Source organism: Puccinia triticina, chromosome 13A, assembly GCF_026914185.1.
Source record: "Puccinia triticina chromosome 13A, complete sequence".
NCBI lineage: Eukaryota > Fungi > Basidiomycota > Pucciniomycetes > Pucciniales > Pucciniaceae > Puccinia > Puccinia triticina.
In genome coordinates, this window is record NC_070570.1 from 2,198,266 (window position 1) to 2,217,905 (window position 19,640).

Sequence of the window (19,640 nt, forward strand, 5' to 3'; positions counted from 1 at the left end):
TCTTTTTTTTTTTTTTTTTTTTGGGTTGTCTGTTGCTTCTGATGGAGGCTGGACACCCCGGGGAGTACCCGAACACCGGGAGGCCCCCACCGGGTAGGCAGATATCACGAGCCCCGTGACATGTCCGGGACCTGTCCGGCCTGGGACTGTCAGGCTCCGGCTGCTGTGGCCGGCCACAGTGCCGAGCAAATGGACGGGCGCCTCCTCGCACGCGGACCCCGACGCTGGCGGCCACGGCCACCCCACTCGGACCGAAGGACGACTGCATGGCCGCGATCTCTTAGCAGCGACCCCCCCAGCAGTAAGCCGATCCGGGTGGCGATCTGTGGCGCAGGCCCGGCGGGATTCTACGCCGCCAAGCGCCTCTTCGCGCTCGACCAACACGCCAACCCTGCCCGTCCTCTGGCCATCGATCTCTTCGAAGCCCTCCCGACGCCATTCGGGCTCAGCAGATACGGCGTCGCACCCGACCATCCCGAAGTCAAGGTGTGTCCCTCGCTCTCCTCATCCTAAAAACCATCTAGCGCCCTCATTCCCGACTTGCCCCGTGCGAAGAACTGCGAGTCCAAGTTCGAGCAGGTCGCCCGCCATCCCAGGTTGCGATACTTCGGGAACACGGCCGTGCTGGGCGACGGCCAGCCGCCGCCGTCGGGCCCGCAAGCCTCCGTGCGTCTCACGAGTCTGCGGCAGCAGTACGACGGGGTTCTGCTCGCGTATGGGGCGGGAGAAGACCGGACGTTGGGCGGGCTTCCCGGGGAGACTACCTTGGCAAACATCCTGCCGGCGCGCGCGGCGGTGGACTGGTACAATGGATACCCTCGCACCGCTGCGACAGCGGGGGAGCGGCGCAAGTTTGTCGATCTCAGCCAGGTGGAGCGGGTGACGATTATCGGGATGGGCAATGTGGCGCTGGACATCGCGCGGATCCTGCTGACGGATGTGGATGTGCTGGCGAAGACGGACATGGACGAGGCCGCGCTGAGCGAGCTTTCCCGGAGCCGGGTCAGGCACGTCGAGATCGTCGGCCGACGGGGCCCGCTCCAGGCCGCCTTCACCACCCGCGAGCTGCGCGAGCTCGCCGGGCTTCCCGGGCTCGCCCTCGACATCGACCAGCCCCTGCTCGCCGACGCGGCCGCCCGGATCGCCCCGCCCGGCGTGCTCGGCCGGATGCCCAACGGCCGGCTCGCCAAGCGGCTCCTCGACGTCATGATCAAGGCCTCCCAGCCGTCCTCCCTCCGCCCCACACGCTCCTCATGTGCCCTCCGCTTCCTGCACACCCCGCTCGCCTTCCATGGCGCCCAGCCCTCAGACACCGCTGCGCCCGCAAGAGTCGCCGCGGTCGACTGGATCCGCAACACGCTCGAATACCCCGCCGACGCCTCCCGACCGGTCGACCATGCCGCGCTGAAGGCCGTCCCCCTCCGGCCCCTGACCATCCACGCCTCGGCCACCGACCTCGTCCTCAAGAGTCTCGGCTCCGTCCCGCATCTCGTCCCGCCCCTCACACACGACGCTTGGCGAAGTCGGGCAAAGAACGAGCAAGGGCGCGCGCTCGACGCAGCTAACCAGTCCGTCAGTCCTCCCCTCCAACCCCCCCGCCTGACAGAAAGGTAGAGACCCACCCCCCTTGTATAACCCGCTTCGCGTCTCCTTCAGATCCCAGGACTGTATGTGACCGGATGGCTGGCGACGGGGTCCAAGGGCGTGATCGGCGACACGATGACGGGCGCTTACGACGCCGCCGCCACGCTCTTCCACGACCTCCACTCCCTCCCCGCCTCCCTCGCCCGCTCCGAACAGCGAGACGACGCCGAGCCCGCGCTGGATAACAAGCAGTTCTGCGTCGACTGGCACGCTTGGACCGTCATCGACCAAGCCGAACGCCACAGCGGCAAACTCGCTGGAAGACCGCGCGTCAAGCTCTCCTCCGTCCACGACATGTTGGCTGTTGCTGGTCTCCTTTAATCTTCTCTCTTGCATGGTGTGCTTCCACTCACAACACGCTTCTTCCTCTGCCCCTCTGGCACAAGCGTATATCGCATCATATTGGCTTTTCATATCCGCTTTCGTGGGTATGACTCATGTCCATGGCAGCGGATGACTTCCCGCCATGTCAGGTACCCTCGCAACGGGTGGCACAGACCCAAAAAGTATGGATTTCCGCCGGGAAATCTAGATTTTGAAGCTCTGAATTCATTCAGGGAAGATTTTGACAGGAAGTCGTCGGATGGCTTCCAGCCAGGCTGGCGGCGGATGCATATGTCACGAAAATGAGTTTGATTTGCATAAGAAGAATGAATACAATCAACAATGGGTAGTTATGTTATGTTGCGTTATTGGCTCAACTTGGGTGAAACAACTACCCTTGTTACCTGCAGTGCCCTGTTATGTTGTTCATAACAGGGTCTTTGCAGGCCTTGTGTGTAACATAACAGTCTCTTTTTTGAGGTTGCTACTGGCTAACAGACCCCAAAAGGCTATTTCTAGCCCAGTGGCAGAATCCATCAGTTATCTGGTGCTCTGCAGGTGCTGATAATGTAACAAACACCACTAACTTCCTCTTACGTTACAGGTGTACCGTAAGGCCCTGCCCTTCCGAGTAACTGTGACAATAAAGGCTAAAAAAAACCATTATGTTACTGTTATTGGTGATGTAACTCCCCGTTGTCGACACAGTGGATTTTGTGATGCAGGAGGAAAGAGCACTGATCATGAAGAGCAGGATAGCTAATCTACACAAGACTCTGAAAAGGAAAGCGCCAGGAAATGAAAAAGATCCCAGGAAGTCAAAGGAAAAGGCAAGTGCACGTATGTAATAAAAGGAAGAGAGAAAAGGATTTCAGACCTTATTATCAAGATTGTCCAGCTTGACCATTGTGGCTTGCCTTCAGTGCAGTGACCAGTGCCACCTATTCAGTAACTTGGATGGTCAACTCTGTAACCTGTGAAGCCAATTTGTGTGATGATCTGTCCACAATTCCTGATGATCTGTAAAAGGAAACAGACAAATGATAAGCAAATTTATTTTTGAATTAGACAATAGGGGGTTTCACAATAAGCATTTTTGCTTCCCGCGGCACAAAATTTCTTTACTCGCAGGTGACATAATCACCTAAAAATTTGGTGTGAAGTCCCATAAGAATTGCCCCGAGCATCCTCATAACAATGATTGCAAGCGCTCAAGCACCTTCCTGGGTTTCCTTATTGTGAAACCCCTAATAGGGGGTTCACAATTGAAATTTACAAAACTTCGGGGCACATTTTAAGGTGTTTATGAACATTTTTTTAAAAAATTGATAACTTGCACTGATTGATCAGTATCACCTGCTGCTGAGCATTTTCCCAAAATTTTGAAATTTTGTTCATAAAGGCCTTAAATTTGGCTCCAAACTTTAATGAAATTCAATTGTGAACCCCCTTAATATCATGACAACTTTTGGCAAGAGAGGATCTGGAAGACTATTCAAATACTTGATGAGCATGTTATGTGTACTTGATGTGTTGAATGATTATGTAAAAGAAAACTTCCTTAATATTGCCAGGATAGCTGAGACAGCAAGCACAAAAAGCATCATGTCTTCAAACAGGGAAAAAAAGGAAAGAGTTGCATAAGAAAGAAGGCCAGAGAAAATGTGATTCTAGTTTGTGAGATACCTACCTGGGTTAGCACTGGAAAGGTCTTCTGTGAAGATTGATGTGGCTAGTTTGATATGTTACTTTAGGCCTAGTAATTAGGGGCTTGTGTTTGTTCATGAGGGGGTACCGTCGGAAATTGAATATGCAATTTGTGGTGAATTGACATTTCAAGCTGGGCACCGATGTGCGCTCACAAAACGACAAAGTCAAGGAACCCTTCGATACCAGAAAAGCAAGATGCAGGCCGACACCGAGACGAATGCGGCGGAGGCGGAGTGGAAGAAGCAGAGGAAAGAGAAGAAAAAGCTCAGACGGCTGGAGAGAAAACGGAAACGAGATGAGCCCGAAGAACCCCAAGCGGAAGGACCACACCCGACCACTGACAAACATCAATCCCAACACAATCACGACCGGGTCGCCAAGCCTCAGACTTGTCCAGCTGATAATGGCCTTTCGGGGCAAACGGATAGCTCGCCAACAACAGAAGCCTTAGCTGGATCCACCAATGAACTGGTTCCCCCGAAGAAGAAGAAGAAACGCAAGGAAGAAAATCGAGCGTTGGACGATTTGATACCTTCGGTGATTGCCAACAATGAAGCTCAGGACGATCGACCACCGGGCTGTTTTAATAATCGTGTCCAAACGACTGCCGTCTCTGGCTCAGCGGCGAGTGAGCCGATTCCACCGTCTGAATCCTCGGGCAAGGCTGCCAGAAAACTTCATTCTCGCAAGAAGGCTAAGAAATCGGGTAAAGCAACTCAGAGCACGAGCGACTCGATTCCGCCCCCTGAATCCTCGGCCACGCCCGAAACAAAACTTGATGCTCCCCGCAAGAAGGTCAGGAGATCGGCCAAAGCAACTCCGGACAAGGGTCTCAAGACAGCGTGGCGAAAAGATCGGGGAGACTCAACTTGGAAAGCCAAAGATGCAGTGGAGGACCCCGATTTAGATCGAATCTTGATCGATTCCTCAAATCTAGAACTCTTGCACAAGTCTCACGTGCCTCTCTTCTTTCAAGAAAGAATCGTAAATATTACCTGTCGCGAGATCTTGGCGACCAAATGGTTAGACATCACTCACCTAAACGAGCTCACTGCTCTCTTCGGTCAGTCATCCTTAAGACAGAGGGGCATCCTAGCTTGTTCTTTTCTTTCCTTACAACGGAGAATACCACAAAAACTGACTGCTCATCGCTCTAACAAATGGTCGGACATGGGTTCAGGGCTGAAATTTAAAAAGGGACTATTTAGTACGGCGGAAAAAACGACGATTGCGAACATGATCGAAAAGTATTGCCAAGAGCAGGGGATAAGCACGCAGCAATTTAGGGAGCTGTTGGCGCAAAAGAAGAAGAAAGGGGATGGGCACAGTGTGAAACAGGTGGTGCCGACGATATCGGACGAACTTCCGGGGCGGCCGTTGATCTCGGTATGGAAGTACATCCGTCGGGCGTACGATGCGAAGGGCAGGCTGGGCCCATGGACTCCGGAGGAAGAGGCCGCGTTGGTGGAGGCGCACAGGAAGCATGGCCAGTCCTGGACGGCGATCAGTGAAGCCGTTGGCCGGTCCGCGGATGACTGTAAGGACCGGTGGAGAAATTACAGCTCTGTTCGGGCCGTTCAGAATCAAGGGGAATGGTCTCAGGAGGAAACAGAGCATCTGAGCAAACTGTTGGCCACATCCAAATCGATTTACTCAGACCCGAAATCTCTCAGCTGCGATGGCCTTTGGACTTGGATAAGTCAGGAAATGAAGGGCCGTCGTTCTCCAGCTCAGTGTAGAGCCAAATGGTTTGTGACCCACTCCTCCTTTTCCTCGCTACCGCTCCTCGATTTATCATTATACTCCTCTCTCTCTTTCTTTGTTTGTAGGGCCACGAGCTTACAATGCAGATGGGTCAATGATGGGGAAATAAGGCCTTGGACGAATAGAGACACTTTACACTTGGCACAACAGTTGAGCACAAAGCCCCTCGCTACTCTTCTGTTGGGTGACCAGGACTTTGACCAAACACCTTACCGTTTGAACACAACAGACTGAAGAAATTGGGTCTAGTTGATGAAGTAGGGTTCGATTGGAAACAACTCTTGAAGGTAGACGAAGGCTGGGAGGTTTACAATAATCAATATATGCAACGAAAATGGAAGATGATTCAAAAGTATGAGCAGAAGAAGCACCGCGCCGCTTGGGAGTGCTCGCGGGAATCTGCCGATCCCAGTGATCCTCCACGTACGTCTCTCTCTCTCTCTCATTTGCTCGATTGCCAAATCAGTTTGTTGTCTGTATTGAGGCGAGCAGATGTGAAACTGATGTGGGTTATGTATGCCACTCCAGCGCTCGGCAATCAGCAGATCATAGACAAATTGATCGAGAAATGGAGCAGTAAAGACGACGCTGTTCTCGACTCCCCCTTGATCACCAAGGGGCGCAAGAGGCAGTACAAATCGAAGGCGATCGTGGAGGAAGAGGACACCGAGGAAGAGGGCCATGTGGAAGAGGGCAAAGATCAAGCGGGCAAGGATCAAGCGGGCAAAGACCAAGCGGGCAAGGATCAAGCGGGCAAGGATCAAGCGGGCAAGGATCAAGCGGGCAAGGATCAAGCGGGCAAGGAGGAGGAGGGAAAAGAGGAAGAGGGCCAGGAGGAAGAGGGCCAGGAGGAAGAAGAAAAAGAGGAAGAGGGCAAGGAGGAAGAGGGCAAGGAGGAAGAGGGCAAGGAGGAAGAGGGCAAGGAGGAAGAGGGCAAGGAGGAAGAGGGCATGGAGGAAGAGGGCAAGGAGGAGGGAGTCTCAGATAAAAAGAGCCAAACGAAGGCGAGTGAAAAGAAGACGAGCCACACCAAGAAGAGCTACAAGAAGAAGATCTATCGCAGCAAGTCAGTCATCGGCACCGACGATTCAGACGCCAACTGATCCTTTCTTCTGGTCTGCCCAATGCCTCATTGTCTTTGTTGTCATTAACCGCTTAGGTATTGATTGGAAGGCAGCACACTTGCTCTGAGAAATTGATTAAAATTTGGTTGATTTGTTAGCATGGTCCCACATCTCATAGTCTAACACAAGAAATCCTCCTCCGGCACGCTCTGGCACCTAACTTGACACAAGTCCCCCCTGGTGGGAGGCTCGCTGAGAAGCGGCCCCTCCCGCAGGGAGGGACTTGTACACAAAGTCAAAAATTTGGCTGAGAAAGAAATCATGAATGGCTGGAGGAAAAATACTTAGCATCACCCAGCCTCCCCCTCAGCTCCTGCGGACCTGTCCCAGAGCCAAAATATACTTCAGAACCTCAGCTTTCAAATGGTGCTGGTCTGATCTCCTCAATCCCAACCGTTTTCCTTGTACTAATCTTTTAAAAATACAAAAACACAAAGAAATGTAAACCAAGGAATTACAACCATCATGCCTTGTGGATATTGGATTCACAAGCCTGCAGATATGTGCAGATCCTACACCTGTACACCACGGGCAAAGCTCAACGAAATGATTTTGATTGCCAGCCGATATCATTTTGGTTGGTCTGCCTGCAAGGGGGGACCTTTGCCAGACAGTCGGCGTTTTCACTGGGAAATTCCAGGAACCCTACTGGAAGGCAATCCAAAATTATTTTGGATCCCCAACGCACTTCCAAATTGCATTTGTGTGCAATTCAGAATGGTTACGGGCCGTCACAGGTTTTGGAGGGCTCAAAACAAGGTTTGGGCAAGTTAGGTGGACAAAAGGGAGGCTTGAACATGCAACATCCTTCTGATCAACCCCAACTCACACAGCGGGCAATTGGGTGTTGCACGCAGCCTGCAGACACATCCGTGTAAAGGGGGTCCCCTTGGCTTGGGTGTTGCTGCGGGCTGCATGCAACATCCGATTGCCCGCTGTGTCATGAGCTCCTTGCCAACTGCCCTAGACACATTGTGGGTTGCTAGTGCTGTTTTATATATATGACCATGCTTCTATGAGGCGTGGTCAGCCATATTTGGAAATATTCTGGGGAAAATCGAGGAAAAAAACCAGAATGGTCTGTTTCCTGGAATGAAGTCGAATCAATTTTGACTTGATTCCATTTTGGACGCTACCCAAATTGTGATTGGAATGGTTCCGGTCCTTTGACCATACCGGAAGCATTCCAATTGGTTTTTGGTCCGTCAACCATACCGGAACGATTCCAATTGGTTTTTGGGTTTTCCTACCATCCAGTAAATTTCCTGGATGGAAAATTTGAATCTTCACCCGTGGTGTAGCCACTCAATTGTTGCAGATGGGATATTCAATTGTGCATATTATCAGAAAATCCAAAATTGGATCTTCAGAGCAATGGAATATCCTTCAGGATTCCTTTGATCTTCAAAACAGGTTCCTTCAATCAGTTTTGGAGTTTATGCCTCAAAAACATGGGCAAGGGTGTGCATCAGTACTGCTGAGAGAACTGTCTGCTCAGATTTCTCTGTACATGTGTTGTTGATTTTCAAATTCTGTTTTTGTGTTTTTAGGGTTGAAAATCCTTCCCTTGTCTACCAGCTTTCAGACATGCATAAGCCTCTCCTGCGGAGAGCCCTCCGGGTGGGGTCCCCCGGACCCTCTGTTTAAGAGGCTTAGTTAAGCTAGCTCTGGCACTGACTCCGCTCAGTCCCCCCTCTGAGTAGGGTCTTGGTGAAGTCAGACACACGCAGTGACGTTTGTCCTCACACAAGGACCATGGGGGTGGCTGAAATCTAGAGCTTTGCCACATGTTCCACAGCCTCAGCTGCTTGCGCCGTGCCAGAAAAGAATAGAGTGATGAATCTCACAAAAGATGATTTTGAAGTGAGGGGGCATGCTCGCTGGATTCTCTGGCCTCCAAGAGCCGCTGGAGGCTGGCTCCGGATCCTTCACACCTCTTAGAGAAGGGCCTCCCCACATGGGACGGACAAAAGCTCACTCAGCAACAGGCCTCTGGGTAGAGGAGGCTGATGTCTCGAGTCGTAGTGGCTGTGATTTATGTGTATTTCGATAAAGTAACAAAACGGGGCGCTATGTGGATGTTTTTGAAGGGCCTACTTCCAATTCGACGACGATATGTTCCCTGGCGGGTCCGATGGACTTGATCCAGTGGATATCGACGACTCTAGCGGACTGGCGGCCGAGGCGGAGGACGAGTTGTCGGGGCTGTTGGGCCCACTGCTCGGCGGCATGTTGCCTTCCGGGGGGGCCGGCGGGGACGGCGAGTTCGGCATGGATGTGTATCCAGCCTCCTTCGGGCCGGAGGGCGAGGACGGCCTGGGGCAGGAAGTCGAGCGAGCTGGGCAGCAGGCCGAGGTTGACGTGGGAGGCGCGGTGGCGGTAGAGGGGCAGGCCGCGGGCGTTCTCTGCTGGGAAGATGAGCAGACGGGCGGGGGAGGCGTCGAGCAGGTCGGGCGTGAGCTCCGCCTCGGGATCCACGATCTCGTACGGGACCCGGTTGAGGACCGCCCCGCGGCGCAAGCCCTCGACGGCCCAGGGGGAGATCTCGCAGCCGACGACCCGGGCGGCACCCGCCAGCAGATACCCGAACGCGAAGAAGCCGATGCCGCAGCACATGTCGACGACGACCGTGCCGGCGACGTTGGCGAGCGCGGCGATCCTGCGCTTCTCGGGGCTGTTCCCGCGACAGTACATGGTCTCGCTGGGTGCCCACACGTAGTGCAGGAGGCCGTGGGGGGTGGGGAAGCGGGTGGCGGTCCAGAAGACGTCGGCGAGCGAGCACGGCCGGCCGTCGGGTGAGAGTCTGTGGCGGAAGACGCCGTGGAGCGGCTCGAGCCGGGGATGCCGGGCGACGTCCGCGCGCTCGATCAGCCCCTTCCGCGCGACCCGAGAGACGCCGAACTCGGCCGCGACCGCCGCGAAGAACGCCGCGCGGCGCGCCGCGTCCAGGCCCGCGAAGCCGGCCGTCCGGAACGCGTGGGGCGGGAAGAGCACCAAGTCGTCGTACTGCTCCCAGCGCGGCAGCTCGTCGGCCAGCCGCTCGGCGGCCTGGGCGCCGAAGAAGGCCTGCACAGCTCGCACCAGAGGCGATGCGGATCGATGGGAGGGTTGTCCGGCGAGGGGGATCCATTGGAAGCCGCGCAAGAGAGCGGAGGCGGCGGCGATGAACGAAGGCGGGAGGGGGATGGCGGGGTGGTCGACGGGCAGGATCTCGGGGGGGCGATGAGTGGGATCGGCGAGGCGGGTGGCGGTGGTGGGGATGAAGACTGTCTGGCGGCGCTCGGCGCCGAGGGCCTCGTGGATGAGCGCCCGGTTCGCCGCGAACAGCGCGGCTCGCTTGAGCAGCAGCTTGAGCCCGTGCGCCGACTCGCGCCCGCAGATCGCATGCAGCCGCTCCTCCGGTCCGTCCGGCTCGGGCGCCGTCGCTTCGGCACTTGCGTCGCTGTCCGCTCGCACCTGCGCCATCGTTCCTGCTCGCTCCTGGCTGGCAGGCTCCCGGCTGGGAGTGCCCTGGGTGCTGCGGCAGGCCGCTGCGGGGCCCCCGGGGCGCAGCAGCACAGCCGGGCTGTATTCCAAATGCAATCGCTTTTGCTGGGCAATTCGCAAGCCTCCAGCCGACCGGGGTAGGTAGACCGGGGTGCGGGCGGGTGAGATCGCAGCTGTCAGGCTTCGACTGGCCGGTCAATCTCAGGTTGTGTATGTATGCATCCCTGCGCTGCGCTGGGGAGGATACATATTGCGCGATTGCGTCGGAGACAGAACGATCTGCGCCTTCTTATCACTCCACCACTACTTACAATATCCTGGAAATCCAAGCAACCAGCCGGCTCAGGCGATGGCCCTTGTACGACGCTCATCAGCCCATCAAGGCCTGCGCACGAGAGCCACGGCAATCTAAATAAATATGTAAAAGGATATCACTGCTTAAATTACTTATTTATCTCTCTGGCTCCCCCAGCTGGTCGCCGCGCTCTTCGCCAGCTCGCTCCCGTCCACGAACTGTATTATGTGTGTGTGCAGACTGAGTCTGCAGATCGGCGTGCACACAGCTTGTGCATAGCTAATATATAGCTTGGGTTGGGCTCCTGGATCTGGGGGACTCCCATTGCCCTCCATCGGGCCTGCTTCCCCTTGTCCGGCCACCGCTTCTTCTCCCGCATACATATCTGTCTTCTCCAAACACCAGCTGCGGACAAATAGCCGAGCATACTACATCTGCCGAGGAGCGAGAGAGGCCCAACGGCCAGCCCGCGCATCCCCAACCCGCACAGGCGCACACCACACCCTCACCAGTACACCCTCTTCGCTTGGACCGCCCGCCGAGGTTATCCGCCCAAGCATGCCTTCCTCCGCCTCCTCCTCGCACTCAGCCTCCAGCCAGCGGGACTCGGCGACGCGCGCGGAGCTCGAGAAGGCCGCCGGCGCGCCGGCCCTGTTCCCGTCGTTCGTGCTGCCCTCGCGGCCGAGGCTGGCCGACGGCGGCGCCGGGCCGGCCTCGCCCGGGTGCAACCTGGCGCAGCTGATCCTGCAGCAGAAGGAGACGCGCGACGGCCGCAAGGGCTCGCTGCCGAAGGCCTTCTTCATCAAGCCCGGCTCGGGCCCGGCCTCCGAGAAGGCGCTCGTCACCGCCACCAGCTCCCAGATCGTCCGCTCGCCCGCCGACTTCGACTTCCCGCCCCTCGAGCTCGTCCCGCCGCACCCCTTCCACCACGACGGCCCCCCCGCCCGACCCCTCGTCGCCCCGCTCTCCCGGCCCACCTTCGCCGCCCCCGGGAGCGCCGCCTCGCCCCACCAGACCGGCGCCGATGCCGACACCCAGGCCCAGCTGGCCTGGCTGGGCTACCACCAGGAGCTGCGCAGGGACTGGGACTTCTGGGCCTCCCTCTCCCTCTCCACCCTCAACATCGGCACCATCCCCGGCGCCTTCCTCGGCATCCTCACCGCCATGGAGTGGGGCGGGCCCTGCGTCATCTTCTGGGGCTACCTCCTCGGCATGGTCATCGTCCTCTGTCTCAGCGCCGTCGTCGCCGAGATCGCCTCCGCTTATCCCGTCGCCGGCGCCATGCTCACTTGGTGCTTCCCCCCCATATCTGTCTGTCCCCCCTCGAGTCTTCAAAACTGATGTTTTTTTTTCATTTCTTTGTTCGGACAGGACGTTCAAGCTGGCCCGCGCGAATCCCAAGCTGAGGGACTGGGCCCGGTTCATCAGCTGGCTGGTCGGGACGCTGCTGTTTGTGGCGCACGTGGTGGTGCAAGTGGCGCTGACATCGCAATGCAGTTGAGTGCCTACTGTTTTGCGGCAGAAGCGGCAAGATACTGAGGTCTGAGAGGGAATGTGCTTTGCTTCGCAGCCCTGATGGTCGTGAGCGTGGTGAACCGGTTCTACCCGAGCTGGATCATCCACTCGGGCTGGCAGACGTTCCTGCTGAACGCCGGGCACCTGGTGCTCTGCGGGCTGCTGCTCTGCACGGCGCCGATCCGGTCGCCGCGGCTGTGGAAGATCCTCGGGGCGCTGTCGGTGGTGCTCTACGTGCTGATCTGTGTCGGCCTGGTTGTCGGCCCCCGGCTCGCCGGCTTCCACCACCACGGGCCGAAGCACCTCGCCCGGATGCTGGTCACCTTCCACAACGACACGACGTTCAAGTCCAAGGGCGCCGCCCTCGACGCCTTCGTCTTCCTCATGGGCACCTCGCTCGTCTCGCTCGCCTTCGGCGCCGAGGCCTCCGCCCATCTCGCCGAGGAAACCCGCGCGCCCGCGGCCACCGTGCCCAAGGCCCTCTTCGCCAGCACCCTGGTCAGCTATGTCTTGGGCCTCATCCTCAACATCTGCTTGGTCGCGGTCAGTCTCTCTTTGGTCAAGCCCCCAGGGCTGCGAGCTGACATCTGTGGGCGGCGAGACCAGGCGCTGCTGCCGCTGACGCCGAGGGAGGCGCAACACAAGCTGCACCTGATCGAGATGATCTTCACGCACTGCACGCCGCCGATTGCGACGATGATCCTGGTGAGTCTGCTGCTGCTGATGTTCTTCCAGGACGTGGCGCAGCTGTTCGCGGCCAGCCGGTTCACCTGGGCGCTCGCCCGGGACAACGCCTTCCCGGGCTCGAAGATCTGGCGCAAGGTCTCCGGCAGCTGGCGCTCGCTGCTCACCCACGCGGCCGACGAGCCCGGCAGCGCCCGCCGGATCCCCCGCATGGCCATCGTCCTCCTCGTCGCCTGCGGGCTCGCCACCGCCGCGGCCATCGAGTTCCGGGAGGGCATCTTCTCCGACTCCCTCATCACCTCGGCCACCTACCTGCTCGTCGTACGTCTTTTTACGAGAGGCGCTTTGGAGAGCTCTGTAATAAAAGCTCACCCCTGCTCCGCTAGTTTTGCTATCTGGCGCCCCTGTTGATCTATCTGACGTGCGACCCGGATGTGCTCGAGTACGACGGGCGGAATGTGTGGCGGATCCCGAGCCTGAGCCGGCCGTGCACCTGGGTTTCGCTGCTCTCGCTGATTGTCGTCCTGCTGCTGATGGCGTGTCCGCATGGGCTGCCCATCACGCTCGGTGAGCTTTGTGTGTGTGTGTGTGTGTGTGTGTTTCTGTGTGGCTGAGACGTGGGCATGTTCGCACAGAGACCTGGTCCTGGTCGCCGCTCATTACGCTCGTGTTCACGCTGGCGTCGAGCATCGGCTGGATGACCTACGGCAGCAGCCGGTACATCGGCCCGATCAAGTCGATCACCTTCTGGACCACCGGCCAGGAGGTCGACTTCCCCCGCCCGCCCCAGTTCGGCCTCGCCGGCCTCGACAAGTCCGCCCCCGCCGACGACCCCGCCGCCGCCAGTCCGCGCTCCCCGCCGGCCATCTTCAATCGCCCCGCCCGGCCGCCCGCCGACAGCCTCGAAAGCCTCGCCTCCGACGACGACGACGACCGCGCCCATTGGCCCATCACGATCACCAGGACCACCGTCACCGAGGTCTGCACCGCCCCGTCGATCATCTGCAACAGATAGTCCTCCTCCCTTTTCCATATCTCTTCTCGGAAGCGCTGTTCTTGAGCACTGGATTTCCCATTTCTTGTTGTATACATAAAACTGCCTTTCTCTGTCTGTCGATTGCGGATGTTGGACTATGTTCTTTGCTATGATAATCTGATGATACATAATTTTGCGTGAGTGTTGGAGTGGGTTCTGCCGCGTCGCGTCGCGGGTGGCCCGTGCGTCTGGGCTGGCCCTTTGAGCGTTCCAAGTTCCCACTGGGTAGATGTTCACCCACCAACACACCCCACTCCAACCCCAAAACTGGCCAGCAACCACCATGGCCGCCACTCGCTCCCACTCCCCGCCCCTCCCGCCGAACGCAGCCTACACCCACCCCACCATCACCCTCAACATCCTCCCCTCAGCCACCCTCTTCACCGCAGGCACCAAACTCACCGGCGTCCTCGAACTCACCTGCAAGAAGCCGAACACGGTCGCCCTGGGGCAGCTCGCAGTCGAGTTCGTCGGCATCGAAGGCCCGTCTCCACCATCACCCCCTCTGTCTCTCATCCGACGCGCTAACTGACACTCCTACATACACAGAACTCAAACTGCTCGACCACAGCGCCCAGTCGTCCATCCACGGCCCGCACAAATGCATCTTCCAAGGCCCAGCCCTGCCCCCCAGCAACGCAGTCGCCGCCTCAGAAGCACCCATCGCGGGCCATTGTCAGTCCTCCACGCAAGCAGACTCATGCCAAGACATGTCACTGATGTGTGGCTCTCCGGGCCGAACAAACAGACTACACGGCACTGCGCGGAAGGACCAAGTTCCCGTTCTCGTTCCCACTGCCCTCCAAGCTGCCCTCGTCGACCAACTTCGGCGACAAGGCCCGGGCCAGCTATGCGCTCAAGGCGACCTGCCAGGTGCTCGCCATCGACTCGCGCCAGAACGTGCTCGTGACGAAGGCCAAGACGATCCAGATCGTCGAGCGGCTGCTCGACTGGAACGACAACCGCTACCACGAGCCCGTCGAGATGCGCGGCGAGCTGCGCGACCCCTCCGGCTCCGGCGCCGGCGTCTGGGCCGAGCTCAAGATCCCCAAGATCCTCCACTTCAGCCTCCTCCCCGACAACGGCCTCATCCACGCCCAGCTGACCGTCAAAAACAACTCGCGTCGAACGGTATGTTCATCAAACGAAAGCCATATCCCTCACACTCTGACCATCCACATCTCTCTCTCTCTCTCTCTCTCTCTCTCTCAGCTATCCGGCGGCGTCAACGCCAAGATCTGTCGCAAGCTCGTCCTCCCCCACCACCCCGCCCCATCCGCACCCGACCCCTCCCGGATCCACGTCGTCCGCACCTCCACCTTCCGCGGGCCCGAGTTCGAGTTCCCGTCCGGCCAGCCCAAGACGGTCAGCCTGCTCTGCCAGCTGCCCAGCCCGGCCGCCCAGGACGACATCCCGTCCGCCATCAGCGTCAGGGCCCTCAAGCTGTTCTCCGTCGACATGTTCCTCAGGGTCGAGCTCGAGCTCGGCGCATTGTCGTAAGAGAGACATCCTTCCCCCTCCTGGAATCCACATCCACTGACACTGCCTCTCCCCATAGAAACGACCTCGTCATCGATCTGCCCATCTACGTCACCCACCCATCCTCGCTCCCGAAGGAGCTCCTCCTGCGCACCCAGCCGCCGAAGACGATCGAGCACGTGCGCTCGACGAACGCCATGTCGCTGCTCACGAAGCCCGACGGCTCGTCCGGCCGGGCGAGCCGGGCCTCCTCGCGCTGCTCCTCGCCCCACCCGCCCTCCCTGCAGCCGGGCGGGAACATCTCGCGCTCGGGCTCGCCGCGGCTCTCGCTGGCGATGCCCGGCGGAGACTGGGGCGGCCGCTCCGCCCCGCCGTCCCCCGCCGGCTCCGCCCACTTCTCGCCCCTGCCCACCCCGCAGCCCTCGCCCGAGCCCTCGCCCCGCTTCGCCTCCCCCATGTCCTTCGACCCCCATTACCCGTGTGCTCCTGCCGGCCCGCCCGGCTACTTCCCTCCTCCTCCGGCCTGGCCTCAGCCCTCCCCCGCGACAGCCTACCAGGACCAGCAATTCTCTCCATATCCAGCCACCCCGGGCCCCTCCCACGACCCCCGCTCACATGCGCCATACCCGCCCCCCCAGCCGCTCTTCTCGCCCCCGACGACGCCCTGGCACCGGCCCCCCGCATCCTCCCCCTTCGACCCCGCCTCCGCGTACGCCCCCGCGACCCAGCCTGGCGACTACCATCCGCACTCCACCGACATGCCTCCCATCCCCCCTGCGCACCCCCAGGAACCGTTCAGCCCCGCCGCGTATCACGCCTACGACCCCGGCAGCCCGATGCCTTCCCACTGGCGCACGAGACACCAATCGCTGCCCGCCGCGCCAGGCCCCCCCTCCCACCACTACCGGCCCCCCGACACCCATCATGATGGTACGTCCACACTCACATACTCCGTGTTGTTCTCCCTTCTGACACCAGTCCTCGTAGCCGAGAGCGTCTTCGAAGGTGCCCTCAGCAGGAAGCCGTCCAGCTCGAGAAGGACCTCGGAGCCTATCAGCCCCTTCTCGGGAGTGCAGCCCGTCTCTGGCGGGCTCGTCGTCCGCAAACGCGCCCTGCCCGTGCCTCCCCAGCAGCAGCCTCCCGCCGCCGGCCCGGCCCATCCGGAGAGCCTCTCCAGCCACCATGCCCCGGGTACCCTCTCTCCCCTTCCCCGTCCCCGCGCCGACGGCTTTAGCTGACTTTTCTTTGTCCTCCAGGCCTCGGCTCGCCGGCCCCACCCGACCCGGCTCCCGGCCATGCAAGGCTCGCGACGATCGGCGAGTCGGGCGAGTCGCGGCCGGGCACGGTGCGCCGCAAGACCCACGCCGTGCTGGCTGGCCGGTCGGCAGACTCGTCGTCGTCGGGAGAAGACGACGGCTCGTCGGGGGCGCTCGGCGCTCGGAGGCCCGCCCGCGTCGTCAGTCATCCCCATGCCGTACGGCCCAGACGCTCCGACGGGAGCGACAGCGTCCAAGCGTTGGAAGACTTCGTCGCGCTCGAGGACGACCAGCGGCGCTGCGCCGAGCGGGCCCGCGCGGCTTCCTCCCCTTCGCCTCCTCCTTCGGAGAAGCCCGACCGGACCCCGACTCTCGCCTCCCACCACCAGCCCGGCTTCCTCCCTTCTCATCCGGCCCAGACCCAAGAACATCGCCCTCCTCCCCAGCCTCCCGCCGAGGCCCCCCTCCCCGCCGAGCGCCTCCGATCTGCCGACAGCAGGGCTCTGTCCTCCGGAGGCCTCGCTAACCTCGTCCAGCTCTTGAATCGGGCCGCGTCCGTCGAGCCTCCGCCCCGCGCTTCGTCTGTCCACGACCCAGCCCCTTCCCACGCCGACGGAGCCCGGTCGGCCGCGCAGGATCCAGAGGAGGATGGCAGGCTGGGACGCCCGCCTGGCGCATCGTCGAGCGCTGCCACTGGAGCAAGCGCGCTCCGGATCAAAAGCTGCCGGATCTCGTTCGCGCACGAGGCGCTCATCGACGCCGTGCCTTCTCCTCCCCCATCCAGCACCAGCAGCCCCACGAAACCCCTCGCCTCTGTGCCCGCCCCTGCCCCCGCTTGCACACCCGAGAACCCGCCCGTGGTCAGCGGGCCGGCCCGGGCGTCTCTTTCCGCGCAGATCAGCCTCTGCGACGACGACGACGAGGATGAGCCGACGGAGGTGGCGGCGGCCGTGGCCCGCCGGGCCTCGGTCGCGCCGGCCGCCCTGTTCGCCCACTTCGACCCCGCCCGGCCTTCGCCCTCCTCCCCCCCATCCGGGGCTGCCCCCGCCTCGGCCGGCCCCTCCAGCCTGATGTCGCCCGACAAGCCGCACCGCAAGCCGTCCGTCGTCATCCCGTCCGTCAGCCCGGTCGTCAAGAAGAAGGCCCCCAGGAAGTCGCCCCAGACCCGCAAGCCCTCCGGGCCGGCCGCTCTCCCCGCTGCTGCTGCCGACGACGACTGCCAGCCGTCGATCGTCGACCGGCTGAGACGCCCCAATCCGATCCCGAACCCGGGCCTCAGCCCTGCTTCCCATCGCCAAAGCGTTGCCCCTCCTGCTTTTGCTTCTGCTGCTGGTGGTGGTGGTGGTGTCTCGGCTGGCCTGGGGCCAACAAAGCCTGCCGCCCCGCCCGCGCCGTCCACCTGCACCCCTTCTCCTCTTCCGATGACGAAGACCACAACGACGACGACTACGAGGACGACGAGGACGGAGGACTCGGCGGATGTTCATAGAGATTGGGGGCTTCGCAATGGCGTGGACACCATGCTTTCAAGTAAGCCCGATCCCCCGCCATCCCAGCCTCCGCCGCCCCAGCCTCCGCTGTCCCAGCCTCCACTGCCCCAGCCTCCACTGCCCCAGCACCGGCTCTCGGCGATCCCGAAGTCGGCCGTCCCGCTCGCCATCCCCGGCCTTTCCCGTGGCCTTCCCAGCTCCGGCTCCGGCCCCCATCGGCCGCTGCCCATCTCCCCTGGCTCTGTTCATCTTGCTAGACTCGCTCAGGCTCAGCCGCCTCATCCGATGCCGCCTCAATCGATGCCGCCTCAAGCGATGCCGCCTCAATCGATGCCGCCTCAATCTCAGCCGGCTGTCCAAGCTCAGTCGGTTGGCGTGAAGGAGCCAGCAAAGCCAGCGAGTCATCTCGACAGTCCCACCTCGCCCACCTACCTTTCGCGCAAGTCGCGGATCAAGCGGCAGATGTCTTCGACCCCTAATACCATCGATGAGTCGACGATTCTTTCGAAGAGGAGGGACAGTCGGATCGGGGGTGTTTCGTCGTCGGAGGAGGGGGGGAGGATGTTCTCGATCAACCGGGTGCCCGGGGGATGGAACGAGGAGGAGTCCAACGAGATCGAGGCCCAGCTCATCGAGGCCCTCCGCCAAACTAACCTCGCCGTGCACAAAGCCACCCACCGCAGACTCTCCACGCCCCAGTTCGTCAAGTCGCCCGCCAAGAGCTGGAGCTCGATCCGCTCGAGCTTGTATTCAAGTAGCAGCCAGATCGCGGGAGTCCCTGCGCCCTACGACCGGCTGAGAGCGTCGGTCTCGATCGGGGGAAGGACGAGCGAGGAGTCTGTGGGGAGCTCGGTCGATCGGGCGCGGGAGCTGCCGGCTTCCCGGGCCTCTCTCGACTGGCCAAGCACGTCGCAGACGGAGGAGAGCGCCAAGTGGTTTGACGAAGACGCGCCGATCCGGCTGACCAGTGGGGAGTACAAGTCGATGCGGGGCGGGCGAGGGGGACGGGTGAGCTCGGTGGTCGGGCAGTGGGCGAAGCTGACGGCGGCCGGCGACGACGGCCAGGACAGTCCGCGCAAGAAGAACCCGGAGACGGCCGAGCAGGAGGAGCAGCAGGACATGCCGGCCTCCGTCTCCACCCGCGGCCTCTCCATCAGACCCAAGAACATCAGCCACCCGTCTCAATACTCCATCGCTGGCTTCCTCAGCCGCAACGCCAGCCTCACCAGCCAATTCTCCTCCCCGCGTGTCCCGGCCGAGGAGCCCCGGACAGACGGCGAGCCCGCCAAGCTGCCGTCGGCGCCGGCCTTCCAGACGCCCGCCTTTGCTGCCCCGCGCCGGGTCCTCCCCGCGGTCCCCTTATCAACAACAGCAACGACGACGATGAGGGGGGACGAAAACAAGGGCGCAGGGGCGGCCAAGCAAGGCTATCGCAACCTGGCCAACCGGCTGAGCGGGACGGCCATGATCTCCCGCCCGCACCAGCAGCCTCCGGCGGCCCCGTCGGCCTCCTCCTCCACCTCCTCCGTCTCCTCGCTGGCCGACTCCGCCAGCCTGCGTCCCCACTCCCTCGACCCGCCCCGCCTCAAGCCCTCCCATCGTCCCCCCGCCGCCGCCTCCCGTCCCCCGCCCCTCCTGCGCTCGCTCAACTCCGCTAGCAATCGCCCCTTCTCCGACCTCGTCAAGCGCTGGGAAGCCTGAGCCTTGCCCACTCCTCGGCCCGCCCACTCCCTGTGCACATCCAATCCTCAGCCTGGCTCCTTTCCCTCTCCCGCTTCATCTGCTCGCCTCCTCGTATATATCGCCTCCTCTTGTCGTGTATCTATTGTCCCC

At 60.6% G+C, this 19,640-nt stretch overlaps 5 protein-coding genes across 5 annotated transcripts; 4 read left to right on the top strand and 1 right to left on the bottom strand.

Annotated features, from left to right (window-relative positions):
• Positions 1–120: 120 nt before the first annotated feature.
• PtA15_13A229 (uncharacterized protein) lies at positions 121–1,965 on the top strand (the record flags this gene model as incomplete). The annotated part of the gene is made up of 4 exons (XM_053162406.1): positions 121–486; positions 556–1,572; positions 1,657–1,737; positions 1,801–1,965. 4 exons carry the CDS (start codon positions 121–123, stop codon positions 1,963–1,965), a joined length of 1,629 nt encoding a protein of 542 aa, XP_053026385.1.
• Positions 1,966–3,873: 1,908 nt separating this feature from the next.
• PtA15_13A230 (uncharacterized protein) lies at positions 3,874–6,545 on the top strand (the record flags this gene model as incomplete). Its single annotated transcript, XM_053162408.1, has 5 exons — positions 3,874–4,741; positions 4,859–5,426; positions 5,508–5,591; positions 5,672–5,865; positions 5,971–6,545. The coding sequence occupies 5 exons, from the start codon at positions 3,874–3,876 to the stop codon at positions 6,543–6,545; spliced, it is 2,289 nt and encodes a 762-aa protein (XP_053026386.1).
• A 2,091-nt stretch (positions 6,546–8,636) lies between these two features.
• PtA15_13A231 (uncharacterized protein) lies at positions 8,637–10,031 on the bottom strand (the record flags this gene model as incomplete). The annotated part of the gene is made up of 1 exon (XM_053162409.1): positions 8,637–10,031. The coding sequence occupies one exon, from the start codon at positions 10,029–10,031 to the stop codon at positions 8,637–8,639; it is 1,395 nt and encodes a 464-aa protein (XP_053026387.1).
• Positions 10,032–10,401: 370 nt separating this feature from the next.
• On the top strand, positions 10,402–13,561 carry PtA15_13A232 (uncharacterized protein; the record flags this gene model as incomplete). The annotated part of the gene is made up of 9 exons (XM_053162410.1): positions 10,402–10,410; positions 10,525–10,574; positions 10,638–10,890; positions 10,972–11,639; positions 11,719–11,843; positions 11,918–12,360; positions 12,427–12,867; positions 12,933–13,113; positions 13,182–13,561. 9 exons carry the CDS (start codon positions 10,402–10,404, stop codon positions 13,559–13,561), a joined length of 2,550 nt encoding a protein of 849 aa, XP_053026388.1.
• Positions 13,562–13,811: 250 nt separating this feature from the next.
• PtA15_13A233 (uncharacterized protein) lies at positions 13,812–19,508 on the top strand (the record flags this gene model as incomplete). Its single annotated transcript, XM_053162411.1, has 11 exons — positions 13,812–14,064; positions 14,132–14,257; positions 14,331–14,713; positions 14,795–15,078; positions 15,141–15,297; positions 15,595–15,991; positions 16,049–16,252; positions 16,318–17,177; positions 17,256–17,618; positions 17,691–17,710; positions 17,807–19,508. 11 exons carry the CDS (start codon positions 13,812–13,814, stop codon positions 19,506–19,508), a joined length of 4,749 nt encoding a protein of 1,582 aa, XP_053026389.1.
• Between the last annotated feature and the right edge of the window lie 132 nt (positions 19,509–19,640).